This window comes from Scyliorhinus canicula, chromosome 2, assembly GCF_902713615.1.
Source record: "Scyliorhinus canicula chromosome 2, sScyCan1.1, whole genome shotgun sequence".
NCBI classification, from domain to species: domain Eukaryota; kingdom Metazoa; phylum Chordata; class Chondrichthyes; order Carcharhiniformes; family Scyliorhinidae; genus Scyliorhinus; species Scyliorhinus canicula.
The window spans coordinates 276,943,396-276,963,459 of NC_052147.1; the positions used below are offsets into that span (position 1 = coordinate 276,943,396).

General features: G+C 45.5%; 1 protein-coding gene across 3 annotated transcripts in view; it reads right to left on the minus strand.

The window, feature by feature from the left end:
• Positions 1–20,064, minus strand: part of iqcb1 (IQ motif containing B1) — a 57,910-nt gene that overhangs the window by 15,628 nt on the left and 22,218 nt on the right. For all 3 annotated transcript variants that reach the window (XM_038790101.1, XM_038790100.1, XM_038790102.1), the window contains 4 exons: positions 15,674–15,773; positions 13,926–14,098; positions 9,544–9,653; positions 3,788–3,897 (listed from right to left, as the gene is read on the minus strand). In XM_038790101.1, the coding sequence (XP_038646029.1) occupies positions 3,788–3,897; positions 9,544–9,653; positions 13,926–14,098; positions 15,674–15,773 (493 nt within the window). The remainder of the gene's footprint in view (positions 1–3,787; positions 3,898–9,543; positions 9,654–13,925; positions 14,099–15,673; positions 15,774–20,064) is intronic.

Genomic DNA, 20,064 nt, shown 5'->3' on the forward strand with positions numbered 1-20,064 from the left:
GCCATTCGGCCCATCGGGTCTACACCAGCTATTGAAAAAGCACCCTACCTAAGCCCACACCTCCACCCTACCCCGTAACCCAGCAACCCCACCTAACGTTTGGGCACTACGGGGTAATTTAGCGTGACCAATCCACCTAACCCACACATCTTTGGACTCTGGGAGGAAACCGGAGCACCTGGAGGAAACCCATGCAAACACAGGGAGAACGTGCAGACACCGCACAGCCACCCAAGCCGGGAATCGACCTCGGTTAGCAACAGTGCTAACCACTATGCTACTGTGCCACCCCACGGTTAAAGGGTAAAGCTAGTACAATGATCAACATCACCTTTTTCACAAAACATTTCAAAAACTAGTGATTTCAGGTGGCGTTGCTCATGGCAAATAAAGCGATACATGTTTCTAAGTTCAAAAGTTATAAACTATGAAATGAATATTGCTGCTAATGGTACAACTGTTTTTACAAACACCACAAAATCTAATTAATGTTAAGTAGATAGATTCAGGTCAAATGTAATTTAACAGCTGTTTGATGGGTAAATTAGAAACTGCGGGCAGATTTGAGGTTCTGAGATTAATGATTGGCTTTCTGCTCTTTTTAAAAAGTTAATTTTACATATGTAATGACTTAGGGGATCTGGTGTGTGACATAAATTAATGGCTGTCCCAAGACATTGCGGTTTGTCAATGAAATGAAACAATGCTCAACAAGGAGTATTAGACAGGATAATGGAGGTGTACTGGGCACGATTCTCTGCTGCCCAGGCCGGGTGGGAGAATCGCGGGAGGGCCGCTTTGGCACCCTCCGCGATTCTCCCACCCCCCCCAAAATGGCGTGTCGCATTTTGCGACACGCTGCTCGGAGAATTGCGGGGTGCCGTTTTTCACGGCGACTCACGATTCTCCGGCCCAGATGGGCCGAGCGACCTGCTGTTCACGACCTGTTCACGCCGCCGGCAACCACACCTGGTCGCTGCCAGCGTGAACATATCGCGAAAGGTGAATTTGGGGCCTGTGGGGGGCGGAGAGGGGATTGAGCACCACGGCCGTGCTCGGGAGGGGACTGGCCCGCGATCGGTGCCCATCGATCGTCGGGCCGGCGTCTCCAAGAGACGCACTCTTTCCCCTCCGCCGCCCCGCAAGATCAAGCCGCCTCGTCTTGCGGGGCAGCGGAGGGGAAGACGGCAACCGCGCATGCGCGGCTGACATCATTAGGCGCCGCCGGCCGCGTCATTCCCGGCGGCCGAGTTCCCCGCAACGCCGCTCCTTGAGGGGGCAGTTAAGAGTCAATCACGTTGCTGTGGGTCTGGAGTCACATGTAGGCCAGACCAGGTAAGGATGGCAAATTTCCTTCACTAAAGGTCATTAGTGAACCAGATGGGTTTTTACAACAATTGACAATGGTTTCATGGGGAATGGTGTCCCTCAAACTACATGACCATTTGTCTCACTAACAGAGACATATGCCCATGTTTCTTCATGGACCATGGACCTGACAATTGTTGTTAAGTAACAAGTGTTTGGGATTTGGTATATATAAATGTACGAACACCCTCTAAGACACAGAGATGTCAAATATAGAGGCCATAATAATGTCAAATCAGTTGAGATTGACGGGATGTGTTGTCGGAATGCTCAGCTTAAGAATACCCAAAAAGGTGCCCTACCCAGAGTTACCCGAGGGATTCCATTCACACAGTGGGCCAAAGGAAAAGAGTCAATGAAAATCCCAAAATCTCAATCATGAACAAAATGTTATCCATCATGAAAAATGTCGTTAAGACCTTCCAATCAACAAGAGAGAGAATGGCAAGAGAGACAGAGAGGGCAGCAGCTTGAGCCAGCAATTCATCACCATGTCGACCAGCTGACCGGCAATATTCTCACTGGGAGGTCAGGCAAGGCTAAAATGGATCTTATAAACAATCTGCAAACTGCAGTCCAAACATGTGCGGGTTAGGTGGATTGGTCATGCTAAAAATTGCCCTGTAGTGTCCAAATGTTAAGTGGGGTTGCTGAATTACGGGGATAGAGTGTTCTTTCACGGGCCGGTGTAGATGGGCCGAATGGCCTCCTTCTGCATTGTAGATTCTATGATTCTATGAACTATTGCCAACATCTAATTTCCACTCAGTCATCTGCAAGAAAGAATCATCTTCGGCACAAGGGGAAGCACAGTGGTGAGCACTGCTGCCTCACGGTGCCAACGTCCCAGGTACGATCCTGGCTCAGGGTCACTGTCCGTGTGGCGTTTGCACATTCTCCCCGTGTTTGCGTGGGTTTCGCACCCACAACCCAAAGATGTGCAGGGTAGGTGGATTGGCCACGCTAAATTGCCCCTTAATTGGAAAGAATGAATTGGGTACTGTAAATTTATATTGAAAAAGATCGTTGGCACAAGGGATTGCCACTTATGGTGAAGTAAGTATATCTGGAAATTGAATTAAGACTTTGGAGGCTTTAAATAGATTAAGATAGAGGTTTATTATCAAATTCTAGATTACACTTTTAAAGTGGCTTACATTCATTTATCAGTCAAAGACATGTCGAAATGTATTGAGGATTGAAGTCTAGGTGTTTCACGAGTTAATTAGTGGGAAGAAATGATCTATGATGAATAAATTTGCCTATAATTAGACGACACACAAATGTGTGAAATATAAAATCTGACAGAAAATGTATGCCCTCGTAGACATTTTCATTATTATAATGAGGAAAAGCCACCTTGTAACACAACATATATCTGCCTTATCGTGGGAATTGTCACCATTGTAGTCTGCTCCATGCTACAATATCAACAGGTAGTTGGTAATTACCCATAGCTCACCAAGGACCATTGGAATCTCCCTCCATTCGAGAGAGACAATTGGTTGTGTAGCTTGAGCGGCACCACTCTGCAAGCATGGGGCAAGGTGAGGAGGCAGACATCCAGGAACGACCACAGCCAACGGAACGAACCAAGTCTCAAAATAGCAACAAAAACTTTTATATAAGCACCTTTAATGCAGCAAAACGCCCCAAGACACCTGCACGGGAGGGTTACCAAACAAGATTTTAGACTGGCACACATTTTGTTTTTATAAATTTTGAGTACCCAATTAATTTTTTCCAATTAAGGGCAATTTAGCGTATCCAATCCACCTAGCCTGCACATCTTTAGGTTGTGCGGGCGAAACCCACGCAAACACAGGGAGAATGTGCAAACTCCACACGGACAGTGACCCAGAGCCGGGATCGAACCTGGGACCTCAGCGCCGTGAGGCAGCAGTGCTAACTCACTGCCCCACCGTGCTGACCCTAGACTGACACACATGAAGAGTTATTAGAACAGGTAACCAAGGGCGGCACGGTGGCGCAGTGTTAGCCCTGCTGCCTCAAGGCGCTCAGGCCCCAGGTTCGATCCCGGACCCGGGTCACTGTCCGTGTGGAGTTTGCACATTCTCCCCATGTCTGCGAAGGTCTCATCCCCACAACTCAAGGATGAGCAAAATACACACTAAATTGTCGCTTAATTGAAAAAATAAATTGGGTACTGTAAATCTATTTTAGAAAAGGACAGGTAACCAAAAGCTTGGTCATTGAGCATCTTAAAGAAGAGAGAGGCAGAGAGATTTGGGGAGGGAATCCCAGAGATTAGAGCAAGTGAAGGCATAGCTGTTAATGGTGGAGCAAAGATATCGGTCATGTGCAATATCCCTTTCTAAGTCATACGTTCAAAGGATTTAATGGATTTACAGGCATATAACTACCTTCATATAAGTCAGAGGAGTAACAAAAGCTTTACCTGAAACTCCTTTGTAAAGTTGTCACCACTTTCGGAAGGTACTTCACCCGCTTTCTTGTCTGATATGCTCTCCACGCAGCTTGGATCAAACACGCAGCCCTGTAGAACTTCTAAACACGCAAAGATTCACAAATTATTTTTAAGTTAAATTGCTTAAACTTGTAATAGTAAGAAATGTAAAAAATACAATGGGCGGGAATCTCCAGTCCCCCAGCCGAGTGTTTCTTGCCCTGTTCGATGGCAGCAGGTACTATTTTGCCGCCCCTTTGTCAATGGGATTTCCCATTGAAGACACCCCAGGCAGGCGGAATGGTGGCGCAGTGGTTACCACTGCTGCCTCCCGGCGCTGAGGACTAAGGTTCAATCCCGACTCTGGGTCACTGTCCGTGCGGAGTTTGCACATTCTCTCCATGCTTGCGTGGGTTTCACCCCACAACCCAAAAGATGTACAGGGTAGGTGGATTGGCCATGCTAAATTGCCACTTAATTGGAAAAAATAATTGGGTACTCTAAATTCTTTTTTTTTTTAAAAGAAGACACCCCTGGTCACCAGGAAACCCGCTGGCGGGGGTGTGCTGCCAGACGGAAAAGTGAATCCCGATGAGAGGAGAATTCCAGCCCATGGTGAGAAAAAGCCATTGAATCCAACAAAATCATCCATTGATCCAGAGTTTCAATTTGCTCAGCCTAGCATCCAATTGCATTGATTCATCCAAAATATTGATTTCACTACTTTACTCAGTAAATTGTCTGTACCTTTATCACCCTTTCTCCTTCAGGTAAAAAAAGAGTGTTCATCAAATTTTGCCTTTAGTCCACTGTGGCTCTTTGGAAAAGTTATCCAATCAGTCCAACTTCCCAGTTCTTTCCCTCCCAATAGCCTTGCAAATATTTAGATCATAAGGAGGTAAGAACATGTGAAAAAGGCACAGGAGTAATAGGAATAATAATAATAATCTTTATTGTCACAAGTAAGCTTACATTAATACTGCAATGAAGTTACTGTGAAAAGCCCCCAGTCGCCACACACAACATGACTTCCCAATTCTTATACTCAATGCCCCGGCCAATAAAGGCAAGCATGCCATATGTCTTCTTGACTACCTTCTCCACCTGTGTTGCCCCTTTCAGTGACCTGTGGACCTGTACACCTAGATCTCTCTGACTGTCAATACTCTTGAGGGTTCTACCATTCACGGTATATTCCCTACCTGTGTTAGACCTTCCAAAATGCATTATCTCACATAAAGTGTAATAAGACTTCTTTACTCTTTCATTCTAATCCCTTTTTAAGAAAGGCTTGTACCTGTATGCTGGTTCAGGTGAATTGGACATTCTGAATTTGAATTCTCCTTCAGTGTACCCAAACAGGCGCTGGAGTGTGGCAACTAGGGGCTTTTCACAGTAACTTAATTGGATTTGGATTTGTTTATTGTCACGTGTCCTGAGGTACAGTGAAAAAAACATTTCTGCGTGCAGCTCAAACAGATCATTTAGTACATGGAAAGGCAATAAAATAAAAAGAAAATACATAATAGGGCAACACAAGGTACTCAATGTAAATACATCGGGTGAAGCACACAGGAGTGTAGTATTAATCAGGTCAGTCCACAAGAGGGTCGTTTAGGAGTCTGGTAACAGCAGGGAAGAAGCTATTTTTGAATCTGTTTGTGCGTGTTCTCAGACTTTTGTATCTCCTGCCTGATGGAAGAAGTTGGAAGAGTGAGTAAGCCGGGTAGGAGGGATCTTTGATAAATGCTGCACGCTTTCCCCAGGCAGTGGGAGGTGTCCACTGGATAGGAGGCAGGTTTGTGTGATGGACTGGGCTGCACTCACGACTCTCTGAAGCTTCTTGCGGTCTTGGGCCGAGCAGTTGCCATACCAGGCTGTGATGCAGTCCGATAGGATGCTTTCTATGGTGCATCTGCAAAAGTTGATCAGAGTCAGTGTGGACATGCTGAATTTCCTCAGGAAGTATAGGAGAGTTCTTGTGCTTTTTTGGTGGTAGCGTCGTTGTGGGTGGACCAGGACAAATTTTTGGTGATGTGCATCGCTAGGAATTTGAAGCTGTTAACCATCTCCACCTCGGCCCCGTTGATGTAGACAGGGGTGTGTACAGTAGAACATAGAACAGTACAGCACAGAACAGGCCCTTCGGCCCTCAATGTTGTGCCGAGCCATGATCACCCTACTCAAACCCACAAATCCACCCTATACCCGTAACCCAACAACCCCCCCTTAACCTTACTCTTATTAGGACACTACGGGCAATTTAGCATGGCCAATCCACCTAACCCGCACATCTTTGGACTGTGGGAGGAAACCGGAGCACCCGGAGGAAACCCACGCACACAGGAGGAGGACGTGCAGACTCCACACAGGCAGTGACCCAGCCGGGAATCGAACCTGGGACCCTGGAGCTGTGAAGCATTTATGCTAACCACCATGCTACCCTGCTGCCCCTACTTTGCTTCCTGAAGTCAATGACCAGCTCTTTAGTTTTGCTGGCATTGAGGGATAGATTGTTGTCATTACACCACTCCACTAGGTTCTCTATCTTCCTCCTGTATTCTGACTCGTCGTTATTCGAGATCCGACCCACTATGGTCGTATCGTCAGCAAACCTGTAGATGGAGTTGGAACCAAATTTTGCCACGCAGTCGTGTGTGTACAAGAAGTATAGTAGGGGGCTAAGTACGCAGCCTTGTGGGACATCGGTATTGAGGACTATCGTGGAGGAGGTGTTGTTGTTTATTCAGTGTTCCAGTATTCCATGTTATTGAGTTTATTACAGTGTTAATGTAAGCCTACTTGCGAGACTAATAAAGATTATATTATTATTTTTGTGACTTCTGCACGAGAACTCCAACCTCTCTGTATGGCAACATTTCTCAGAAGTTCAACATCTAAAAATGAATACTATATGCTTCTCAATTTTTACTATTGAAGTTGATAACTTGACACTTCCTCACATTATATTCCACTGCCACGCTCCTGCATAATCACTTAACCGTTCTACATTCCTGCATTGTTGCTTCCTCACAGTTTAAAATTTTTTTTTTTTTTTTTTTTAAAAGAGTACCCAATTATTTTTTTTTCCCAATTAAGGGGCAATTTAGCGTGGCTGATCCACCTAACCTGCACATCTTTGGGTTGTGGGGGTGAAACCCACGCAGACACGGGGAGAATGTGCAAACTCCACACGGACAGTGACCCAGGGCCAGTATTCGAACCCGGGTCCTCAGCGCTGCAGTCCCAGTTCTATCCACTGCGCCACATGCCACCCTTTCCTCACAGTTTATTTACAATCTAACTTCACAGTGCCTGGAAACTTGGATACTACATTCATATAAAAGCAAAATACTGTGAATCTGAAATAAAAACAGAAAATGTTGGATAAACTCAGCAGGTCTGCCAGCACCTGCTGTGAGAGAAGCAGAATTAACATTTCAACTCCGTGTGACTCTTCTTCAGGGATAAAGGGGGAGAAACATGATGGATTTGAATGAAATGAAATGAAAATCGCTTATTGTCACGAGTAGGCTTCAATGAAGTTACTGTGAAAAGCCCCTAGTCGCCACATTCCGGCGCCTGTCCGGGGAGGCTGGTACGGGAATCAAACCGTGCTGCTGGCCTGCTTTAAAAGCCAGTGATTTAGCCTGGTGAGCTAAACCAGCCCCTGATTTGATGCTGTTTCAGAGGACTTGGAGCAAAATAGGTCAGTGATTGGTGTGAGCTAGGAGAGATTATACAAAGGTGTTGAGGGCACAAGGAAAAGTAAGTGTTAATGGCTGTGCTGAGGATTATAAAAGGTGCTGCTAGTGGCATAAAGGTAAAATAGCAGAATGTGTGAATAGGAGAAGAAAGGTCAGTGCTCAGGCAAAGCAAAATTTAGGAACAAGTGACAGATGGCGCTGTGGGGAAAGGGGTTGTGTTGGGACAAAACAAAATTAGAATTAGAATTAGAACAGTACAGCACAGAACAGGCCCTTCGGCCCTCGATGATCACCCTACTCAAGCCCACGTATACCTATCCCAGTAACCCAACAACCCCCATCAACCTTATTTTTTTAGGACACTAAGGGCAATTTAGCCTGGCCAATCCACCTAACCCGCACATCTTTGGACTGTGGGAGGAAACCGGAGCACCCGGAGGAAACCCACGCACATACGGGGAGGATGTGCAGACTCCGCACAGACAGTGACCCAGCCGGGAATCGAACCTGGGACCCTGGAGCTGTGAAGCATTTATGCTAACCACCATGCTACCGTGCTGCCCAAAAATTGGATAAAAAAGGGGTCAAGGTGTAGGAGAAAGTTCACAGTCTAAAGCGTGACCCCAACTTACTTGTCACTTCCTACAGCTCCTCACACCCAGCTTCCCATAAAACATCCATTCAATTCTCCCAGTTCCTCTGCCTCCATTGCATCTGTTCCACTGATGCCACCTTCGAAAAACAGCGCTTCTGGCGTGGCTGCTTTTGTCCTCAACCGAGATTTACACCCAACTGCAGTTGACAGGGCAGTCAATCATGTCTGATCGATCTCCTGCACCTTTGCCCTCACCCCTTCCCCTCTCTCCCAGGACCATGATAGGGTCCCCCTTGCACTCAGCTTTCACCCCACCAGCCTCCACATTTAAAGAATCATCCTCTGCCACTTCTGCCAACTTCAGCATGATACCACCACGGAAGACATTTCCACTCACCCTTTCTGTCAGCATCCTCCAGGGATTATTCCCTCCGTGACACCCTGGTCCACTCCTCCATCACCCCCAGCCCCTTACCCCCGGAACCTGCCCGTGCAATCGCAGGAAGTGCAACACCTTCCACCTTACTGCACTATCTCCCTCCTCACTGTTCAAGGCCCCAAACACCCCTTTCGGGTGAAGCACCATTCCACTTGCACCTTCTTCAAACTGGTTTACTGTATTTGCTGCTCCCAATATGGTCTCCAATACATGGGGGAGACTAAATGCAGACAGGGTGACCGCTTTGCGGAACACTTCCACTTAGCCCACAAGCATGACCCCAACTTTCCTTGCCATTTAAACTGACTATCTTGCTTTCACGCCCACATGTCCATTCTTGGCCGGCTGAAGTACTCCAGTGAAATCAACGTGAACTGAATGAGCAACACCTCACCTTCCGATTAGGCATGTTACAGTTTTCGGGACTCAACACCGAGTTCGACAACTTTAGACTGCGAACTTTCTCCTTTTGACCCTTTCTTTAGATCCAATTTTTGTCCCAACGCAATGCCTCTCTCCACAAAGCCATTTGTCACCTGTTCTCAAGTTTTGAGCACTGACCTTTTATTCTCCATTAACACATTGTGCTATCTTATCTCTGTGACATATCAGCACCTTTTATAGTCCTTAACACTGCCATTAGCACATCTTTTTGTCTTGTGCCCCAAACATCTTTGTGCAATCTCTCCTCGCTCACACTGACCTTCTATATTGCTCCACCCTCTCTTAATCAGCAAAAAACTCATCACATTTCTCCCTCTCTTTGACTCTGAAGAAGAATCATATGGACTAGACATGTTGACTCTGTTCCCTCTCCACAGATGCTGCCAGACCTGTTGGGCTTATCCAGCATTTTCTGTTGGATACTGTATTTCCTTTTTAAGTTTAAGTTTAAGCAACATCTAAGTTTGATAGTTGCTATTGCCAAAAACCAGCAAAATAAAGCATATTTTCATTCTCACAGAATCATCAATTCTATGCCACCGAGTAGGCTAACAATACATGCCTGCTGGCTTATTCCTTGGGTGGACCTGGAATAGAGGTGTTCCAATAGCTGACTTAAGTCCTCGTCAAAGCCTCTTCCTGTCCATTGTTTCTTCAGGAAAGGACATAAACCTGGGGAACAAAGTCTGACAAATTACTTTTCAGACATTGCTTGACAACTGCTTTCACAAGAATTAATTTTAAAGTGCAAAACATAATGCTGAGAATTTAAAATGACCTGTTAAATTAGCTACATAAATCCAAGTTTTCTTTGACTGCATTGAAATAATAACTATTCGTAATGCGCAATTTTAACACTAACTCAAGGTCACCTTGATTCTGAATATAACGGTACAAGTGTCTGCCTGTCCCTTGTGGTCACGCACTCAGTAACTAATTGAGGGACCAGGCGTCCAGAAAGGAGGAGCTGCAGAAAGCCATTGCCCCGCTCTTCCCTCCAAAATCCCTGCCCCACCCCAAATCCCTGCAGTGCCAAACCTGTGATCCCCACCCTGGATTCACTCATCTTTGGTCCAGGATCCCTTCAAACAGCACAGTAGCAGTGACAAAGTTTTGACCAATGACGATGTTTTGACCATGAAGGAATTCACCATCTAAGTGCATGTGGATTGGCACGGTGATGTTATACGGAGGTGAATTTCACTATCCCAGTGCCAAAAGGTGAATCAACAATTCCTGATATTCATGTTGACTAATTTTGCAGTGTCTCCTGCCTCCTTTGCCAGGATATGGAATTGACAGGATCCTTGACTCAGCCATCCTCCAGGTTAGAAAGCTGCAGGGTAATAATGTGCACCTTTCATGCTTAAAGGCTTCCAGTCACTCAAATTTCTCTTTGACCTTCACTGTGGTTATGTTGTCATCAGAACCTGGTAGAAATGTATATGTGGCTCATACCAAGGACATGGGGCTGAATTCTCTGTCCCTGAGGCAAAGTGCCAATGGAAGATCCGTGGTGTTTCACGACGGACGAATCGCTGCAAAACCCTCATAGGCTTCAGATGGTTTCACAGGTCGGCGCAATATCGAGGGCCGAAGGGCCCGTACTGCGCTGTAATGTTCTATGTTCTATGATTCCGGTGAGGAGCTAGCACCAGCGTTGCGTGAAACATAGTGGGGTTCCCTCCCTCCAACTTTTCAAAATATAAAATAAACTAAGTTCTTAGGAATCCCTCCTCACGGCAGCCTGGAGTTGCAGCTGTCACCAGGCAGACCCCTGCCTATCTGGGGCGTTAGCTTCCTGCTCATGTCAACAGGCCACCTCCAGGCAGTTACATTCTTCCCTGATGCCTCAAGGAACCTGAAGGCCGACTGGAAGATTCCAGTCAACGGATCTTAATCGTCCATTAACAACGTTAATCTGACACGTTGTCCCTCCACCCCTTCCCGCATCCGGGCCAATGGCCCTGGGCCGGGATGGAGGCAGAAGAACCAGTGCGCTGGACGGCAGTGCAAAGTTCTGCAGCCCCCCGCCTCCAGGTACACATGTCCGTTTGGAAGTCAGTGAGAAGAGCTCTCCAAATCTAGTCAGGAAAGCTCACAGGGACCTGAAAGGTCATCGTGACATGTCAAAAAACTAAATCTTGTTCCAACAAAATTCACTGAAAGATTGGTTCATCCGCACTGAAGCCTTGCCGATTTGAAGTAGTCACAATGCTCTTTCTAACACATTACTGAAATCTGCATGAAGCTTTTAGGAAGTTGGGGAAACCGATAAGAAACAACTTTTTTCTCACGTTCAGGTAAATTAATGAAAGAAAAGGGTTTGTATTTACAGAGCAACACCCCACAGCCATTAGAAAGCCCAAGTGCGCTTTTATTTTACAAATGCAGTCACTGAATTCAGGAAAACAATTATTTTTAAATGTGTAGTTTTGTTCAGGAAAGCTGCTAACTGTCCTCCAAAGTTAAATTACGGCAAAATACCGCAGGTGCTGGGAATCTGGAATAAAAACAAAAGTGCTGGAAATACACAGCAGGTCCAACAGCGTCTGTGGAGAAAAAGAACAGGGTTAATGTTCTGAGTCAAATATGAAGACGGTTCTGCAGAAGCTCAGTAAAGGAGTCAAATTCCACTCAAAACGTTGACTTTGTTTTTCTCTCTCCACAGATGCTGCTGAGTTGGGAGGTTGTTATAGTGAGACAGGCTTAAACCTTATTATCAAAACCAGAGATAGTTAGGGGCTGGTTTAGCACATTGGGCTAAACAGCTGGTTTGTAATGCAGCAGCGCGGGTTCAATTCCCGACCTCTCTGAACAGGTGCTGGAATGTGGTGACTAGGGGCTTTTCACAGTAACTTCATTGAAGCCTACTTGTGACAATAAGCAATTATTATTATTAAAAAGAAAAAATACAACAGCTGAAAATCTGCACAATTCAGGAAAAACACATCCAGACTGTCACAGTTTCTTCCTCTATTCAAACACAATGGCTGCATTTTCCTGATCTGTTCTTGTGGTGGATTTTAACTCAGCTACCTTCCTCATGGGAAATTAATATTTCTCACGAGAGAGACAACCCAGGCTTCAGTTAAATGCTCTTGCTCCACTTCCTGTATGGAGCAGACAGGAAGAAACTTTGCATTTATATATCCACAACCACAGAACATCCCAAAGAGCTTTGCAGATAAAGAAACACTTGTGAAATGCAAGTCATTGTAGAATGGAGCAGAGCAGCACAACAGGGAATGATTAGATGGGAATGCGATTGGATTAGAGTGGGGGAATGAAGGGCGGCACAGTGGTTAGCACTGCTGCCTCATGGCGCTGAGGGCCCGGGTACGATCCCGGCACCGGGTCACTGTCCGTGTGGAGTTTGTACATTCTTCCCGTGTCTGCATGGGTCTCACCCCCACAACCCACAATTGGTGGATTGGCCACCCTAAATTGCCTCTTAATTGGGAAAAAATATATATTTTTTAAAATTGGGGTAATGGGACCTACTGGATTACACCATGGAGAGTCAACATGGACTCGATGGCCTCCTTCTGTGCTGTAAATGACTCTTGGTTGGCTGTCGGTTTGCAGGTAATGGTGAGTAGCGGTGTTGTGGGAGGGAAGGGGAGGAAGCCAGCACCCCTCCACCTGTCTGCTTAAAAATTGAAGCCCAGAAGTGGCCATTAAGTGGCCTTAATTGAGACAAGGGTGGGCTTCTCCCTCGAGGCCCTCCCCTACCCATTGCTGCCAGATCTGGGTGGCTGGGATCCGAGGGGATTCCCGTCTGTGTAATTTGACCACAGCCCGCCCCCCTCAAAACCTGTGTATTAGGGTTGGAGGGGGGGGGGGGGGGGGGGGGGGGGGGGGGGGGGGGGGGGGAGGGGGGGGGGGGTGGCCATAATGAATGTAAAATTGAGCCCAGAAGTATTTCACTGGCTGAGAGGCATTTTGAGATGTTTGGGAGTCATGGAAGATGCTATATACATGCAAGTTGGATTCGGTGCTGCATACTGGTACCACTGCGGCTTACCAACCTGCAGCCAGCATGGGTCCTAGCCTCTGGAGCAGAGGTAAAACAAAAGATTCAGTACAGAACATTTATGAAGACTTCTCACAGATATACAGGTAACTGAAGATGAGTATTTCGGTGTTAAAGCCAATAGAATTTGTAGGATGGGATTAATGAAGGACAGGATGTGGAAGGGGAGCTTCAGCAGGGCAGACCATGATTGGCTAAGGAGAATCAATCCGATGCTGATAAAAGATAATCGACCTGAACCACTAATTCCACGGATGCTGCCAATCTGCTGAGCATTTCCAGAATTTTGTTTTCCTTCATGAAAGATAATTCTGGGTGTATTTATCATGGAGAAGGATTTCAGTTGCAGTGGTGACGGGGCTGGGGAAACACAAGGGTAAATTCCCTGCGATATTTTAGAAGCAACAAGAAAATGCCAATTGACAACATATGGGGTGGGATTCTCCGTCCCGCTGCAGCTGTTTTCTGGTGCGGCGCGCCCCCACCGGCAGCGGGATCTCCATCCCGGCAGCCAGCCAATGGGATGACCCATTCTGGACACCCCCACACCGCCGGGAAATCCGCGGACGAGAGTGCGCCGCAACGAAGTGGAGAATCCTGCCGACAGAGTATCCCACCCACGGGGTTTGAAGCCACACACAGGATTGTGCAGGACACAGAACATTCATCATTATTGACCACAGAGCAGAAATTGAATGGACCGGATTTGTTTGACTCATTACCACACCACACATTACAGTTATCAACTTACCAGTTTGGCAGCTCCTTCTTAAAAGATCTTTTGAGAAGAAATTAGTCTGGTTTAGTTTCTGCCCTTGGGTAGCCCTTGGCCAGGGACACCCTCATAAAATGCAAATGCTATGAACGTTAAATAAAGCATTACTTGAAACAATTAGTACTTCACGTACCTTTGTAGGAAGTGCAAAGTATCTTCAGGGTGGGAGAATGGGACTCCACCATCAATAGCATGACTTTGATAGATGTGCTTCCGATGACTGGATTACTGGTTGCAAAAAGCTTGTAAATTAATTCATCCAGAATTATGCGGATGTGTTTCTCTTCCACAGAGAACAAAACTGTTCTGAAAGGGAAATCATTTCTACAATTCAGTATGTGGCATTCCTGGTGCTGGCCAGTGTTTATTGCTCCAATCGGCTGGCATTACAGTTAGCCTCAGCACCCTTGGCTTACTGTCGGAGGAAGCCGCCAGAGTTCCTGCTCTTGAAAACTTTCCAATAAGGGGATTCTGAGTGGACACTGAATGAGAGAACTGGGCTCGACTGTTATGCCCCTGTCACAGAATAGTCTGGAACATTCACCAGCTAAGATCACGCTTGAAGGATGGCCATTTGGGTGAGTTTGGAGAGCAACCAGTGCTCATGTAATTACAGCAGAGTGTGAGAGCAGGACAGGGGTGAGGTGGAAACTGATGGAGAAGGAAAGGCGTCCATCCCATGGAATGGGGTGGGACAAATGTTCGATCCCCAAATCTGCTCCGTTTCTGATTTCAGGTACTTTACTGTGAAACTAAATTGTAGCAAGTGTACACCTGAAGTTACGGTTGTACACGCTCTCCTTCAGGGCTGTATTAACACAAGTACTGGATGATTTTATTCACCTGCCCTTAATTTAATTTATAATCGGGGAGAGGGGGATAGTAATGGTAGATTCCCGCCCCCCCCCCCCCCCCAACAAAAAGTTAAATACCGTGTAACATAAAAAGGCAAATACAAAAAGATATAACTTTTCCTATTCACGTGTGGAACAGACTGTTGGGAATGGTGTGATTTCAGAGGATGTTATAACTTTTAAAAGGGGCAGACAATTATATCAGAGATAAAATGGAGTAAGAATTACACTACCTTAGGATTAGCTCGATGAATAGGGTGGTTCTTTCCCTGTCATTTATAGCCCTAACCTCCTGAGGAGATTAGGCCAAGTAGTAGGAATGGCGCAGTTTTAATCATGACTCGTGATGGGTCTGGGTAATCGTGGTCTCCCAGAACTTGTCGAGGAATTTCCCCGTGCATTTCCTGAAAATGGGCTGTTTTCTTTTTACTCCATCTCTGGTGTTCCCAAGAGTTGGTATCACCACAGATTGTGGAGGATGGTCCATGAGGTTAGACGATGCAATAGGTAGGATTGAAGAGTGCTCATGGGCTTTTCCTACATTTTTTTTTTGGATGTAACAATCTAATGTTAATCAAAAGGTGGAGTGCACATCTCTTGTACTGGTCCAAAGCCTGGGTTATGAATTTCCTGTAGTTTTACTGGACGGGACACCTGTGGACTTTGTTGCAAGAGAGGACTATGAAGCCCACCTTAGGCAGGTCTCTGCTCAAGAGGAGGTTACGTGTAGAAAATTTACATTGCAGTGAAGGGATTTGAACATCCTAAATCTGAACACAACAAAAAATAAGTGAAAATAACCTTACGTTAGCATTGTTCTACATGCAAGATAGATGTGACAGTTCTGTTGCTTGGTATCTGATTCCAAACTGGTGTTCATGGTAATGTACACAGATACGGACAACTGTGTCAGTCTAAAACAGTGTTAATGCGTATCCTTTAGCAACATAAATCATTGATGTTTCAACGATTTTAAACAGGTGATTCTAGACATTTGCATGCTATAGAACAGACTGCAGCATCTCACCTGTTCACCTGCAGTATACCGAGCAGGACAGACACCATGATCGCTCCAGTTTCCACATCATCAGTGAGCAACAATTTCAGGAGGGAATCAGACTGAAATACTGCATTGAAAAGGTAAAGGCAGTTAGCAAAGGACAGCACAGCCTCGATCCTGCAAACATTGTGCTGCAGTCCAACTCAACAGCTGCCATTTTTCCCCCAAATTTGTTTGTTCCAGGACTTCAATATGCTATAATCTTTCAATGAGGTTTTAGAACGTCAAGCCCCATCTGCTTGTTCAGGCAGCTGTAAGAGAGATCAATGCACTTTTTCAACGAACAGGGAGTTCTCCTAATATCCCGGCCAAATGTGTCCCTCAAACAATTTCACCAAAAGAGATTATCTGGTCATTTACCTCATTGCTGTTTGTGGGATCTTGCTGTGTGCAAGCTGGCTTCTAATTTTCCTCTCTGGACAACAACCAGACTTCAAAATTAATTTATTGCTTGTGAACCACTCGGAGATAACCCAAAAACGTGAAAGGCTCTTCATAAACATACTCGATGGGTCGAATGGCCTCCCTTTTGTGCGTAAAGAATTTTACGACTCTCGAGTGTGGCATTACTATAACTATCAGCATTATAAGGGTTAATGTAGTATCATGAGTAGCCACTGGAGGGAGCTGCAGGCACAACTATATAAGGCAGTGGTGCTAGACCGTAGGAGAGGAATGTATGCAGGAGATGGATAGTGAAGGTCATAAGAGCAGTTAGTGTGAGAAGGTTACATTATAGTTTATACCAGTAGTGAGATGAGCAGTAGATGAGTGTAGTTAGATGTTTCTGATCAATTCTGTATTCTAAAGGATTAAGTATCAAAACTCAGTTTAGTAGTTCGTAGCTTTGTTTAAGTAAAAGCCATACTGTGGTCTTTGTGGAACACTATGCCAACCATCCTAAATAAGCAACGCAAAGAACACCACATTGAGTTACTTACACAGTGAACTGTGTTATTTGGCACTCACACCAATCAAAATTTTCTATTAATCAGAATTTCTGATGTTCCCCTAAAACGAACCATCACTCTACCAGCCGGAAACAATTACAAAGTCATCTGGGTACCCTTCGTCGTCCAGAGTACTTCTCCGGAGCGGAGAAACTACGATCTTCTTCGCTGCCTTCAACACGTCATCGATGAAGATGACCACCTTGCCAAGGTCATCCCCACACCCCCACTACTTGCCTCCAAAGAACCATGCAACCTCAAACAAACCATTGTTTGCAGCAACAACCCAGCCTTCAGAACAGCGACCACGACACCACACAATCCTGCCATGGCATCTCTGCAAGACGTGCCAGATCATCGACATGGCCACCACCATTACACGTGATAACACCACCCACCAGGTACATACTCGTGCGACTCGGTCAGCGTCGTCTACCTCATACGCTGCAGGAAAGGATGTACCGAAGCACATTGGCGAGACCATGCAGACGCTGAGACCATGCAGACGCTGAGACAACGGATGAACAGGCATCGTGCAACTATCGCCAGGCAGGAATGTTCCCTTCCAGTCGGGGAACACTTCAGCAGTCAAGGGCATTCAGCCTCTGATCTCCAGGTAAGCGTTCTCCATGGCGTCCTTCAGGACGCGCGACAACGCAAAATCGTCGAGCAGAAACATATGGCCAAGTTCCGCGCACATGAGTACTGCCTCAACCGGGACCTAGGATTCATGTCGCATTACATTCATCGTCCACTATCTGGCCTGGGCTTGCAAAATCCTACCAACTGTCCTGGCTTGAGACAATTCACACCTCTTTAACCTGGGGTAACCCCTCTCTGTGGATCTGTAAAGACTTAATTACCTGCAAATGCTCCCATTCAAAGCGTTGTCTGGCATCTTTGACTTTGTCTATATATAGGTTTCTGGAACATACCTCTTCATTCACCTGAGGAAGGAGCAGCGCTCCGAAAGCTAGGTGATTTCAAACAAACCTGTTGGACTTTAACCTGGTGCCGAAAGACTTCTAACTGTGCTCAACCCAGTCCAACGCCGGCATCTCCACATCAAAGTTATCCGGAACTCATCTTTGAATACTGTGTTACTTCATAATTTATGCTTTAATGTTCTGTTAAAGATTTAGAATTACCCGTGTTTGCGTGGGTTTCGCCTCCACAACCCAAAGATGTGCAGGGTAGCTGGATTGGTCACGCTAAATTGCCACTTAATTGGAAGAAACAAATTGGGTACTCTAAATTTATAAAAAGAAAAGATTTAGAAGTAAAAACATACTGTTCTTTCCTTCCTGAATACTTGCATATCAGTCCATGCTTCAAATATTGCGCTGTATTCCACTGGTAAATGGAACTCTCCATTCACTGGTACTTTCCATTAATGGGTGCCACCCACTCCTCCTGCACACGGGACATGAAAGATTTTACTGTTTTCATTCTGGCAGTCAAGGTTTTTCTTAACTTAAAATGAATAAGGTCATCTGGGTAACACGTGGAAGTGTAAGCTGCCATTTTAAAATGTATTTTTGATTTTTACAGGCTCTCCTGCTTGTCTGAATTTCAGTGAAGGTAATAAATGATGAGGGGTCGGGAAGCTCCTTCCGTTTTGCTGTTTCGGTTATACCAATCTGCACTGTGGCTGTTTATCCACAGACCAATCACAGATCCTTTCTTCTTCATTCTTTCCAATTTCCGAAGCAAATATTCAAAGGTCTGTAATCATTCTGTTGCAATGTAGAATGCTTGGTCCAGTACATTTTCCAGGTCAGGCCTACTTCTGAGTTTACATAGAAACATAGACCACAGGAGCAGGGGGAAGCCATTTACGTGCAGCTCTTGGCATGAATATGCCCAACACAGAGAGATCGTTGTTCATGAGTCGGGCATCTGATGTTGCTGCCAGAGTTTGAAGTTCCTGAACTTTTGTTTAAAGGGGAGGCAATTTTTGAAGGACAAAATGTCAGTGCATTTAGTAACACGGAGCAAAGACCTAACAGAGACTGTTATACTGATGTCTTCAAAGCTTCAGGATAACGTGTGGCTGAGGACAGCAACTGTGTTTGCTCCACAGGGACTATCACCCCAAACATCCTATATAAATCCTTCTGCATGTACATGTAATCACACATGTGGCCATCTGAAGGCTGGTGAACTGGGGCTCAGGCCCAGGAGTAGATCATTCAGCTCCTCCAGCCTGTTCTACCATTTAACTATGGGTGAAGTGTACACAAACGCCATCAATTTGCCTTTGTTCCATCCATTACTACCTTAACCCTAATAAAATTATAATCATTTAAAGTTCAAGAGTTCAAGATTTCTGTTACCCCTTTATGTGGTTTTACTCCCAAATGGCTCAGCTCCCATTTTAAAACTATGCTCTCCTGTTCTGGATTTTCCCACTCAGGGTACAGCCTGGATTTTGGGCAAGATTAGAATTAGAATTAGAACAGTACAGCACAGAATGGGATGACTTGGGAGACCTTTAAAGATTGAGACCGGGACTCAATACAGAATTCCCAATCCCATTTCTGGGTTTCCATTTTACAACAAGGTTTTTAAAGGGTTTGGGCTGGTGTTTCAAAAGACCAATGAATTACTGGTATGTGAGCCAAGTATTACAACACCCTGGGCTAGTGCACGGTCAATTCTAGCTCCACCTGCCCCAGAGTCACACACACACACACGTGTTTTAACCAATAATTTGTATATTGAAATACCCCAAGTCTTTGGCCCTTGGCTGCCCAATAATTACAGCAACTAGGGTAGTAAATGTAAACATAATTACTGTTTATTTATAACAAGGACTAACTTGAAATATGCAGTAAATACAACTGATTAACGACAAGCTAATACCTACGCCTTAACTGTCCCACCCTCTACCCACACATAAGGCAGACAAACACAGAGCAGGAGAAAGGGATTAAATAATAAGGATGAAGGACAAAAGATAAGTCTTTGCTTCAGATGGTGGTTCTTTAGGAGGCTTTCTTTATAGAAAGCTTGCAGAGTAGAGCCTTTGGTTTTCAGCTGGCAATGGTCTTCTTTGTAGATTCATTCATTCAGAGTCCTTGCAGTTTAGAAAACTACAGGCAGCAGGCCTTCTGGAGAGACACCTTACTAGGCCTTCAGCTCAAAGTTCGCACTCAGGCCTCTAACTTTCTGGAGAGATCCTTTATTTCACATCAGGCCTTGCTTTCAGCTGATGGTTTGACTTCAGACCTCTGCTAAACTCAATCCTTCCAGTGGGATGAGATCCAATCACCACCTGTTAAAAGGGCAGAGCACAACCTTCTGGGCCAATTCATTGGCCACCAGCCGATCAATCAAACCGAGTTCTCACTGATGCCAGTCTTCAATCACCAGTTTAAACTAGCGTAGCCTTCCGGATTCTTCTGC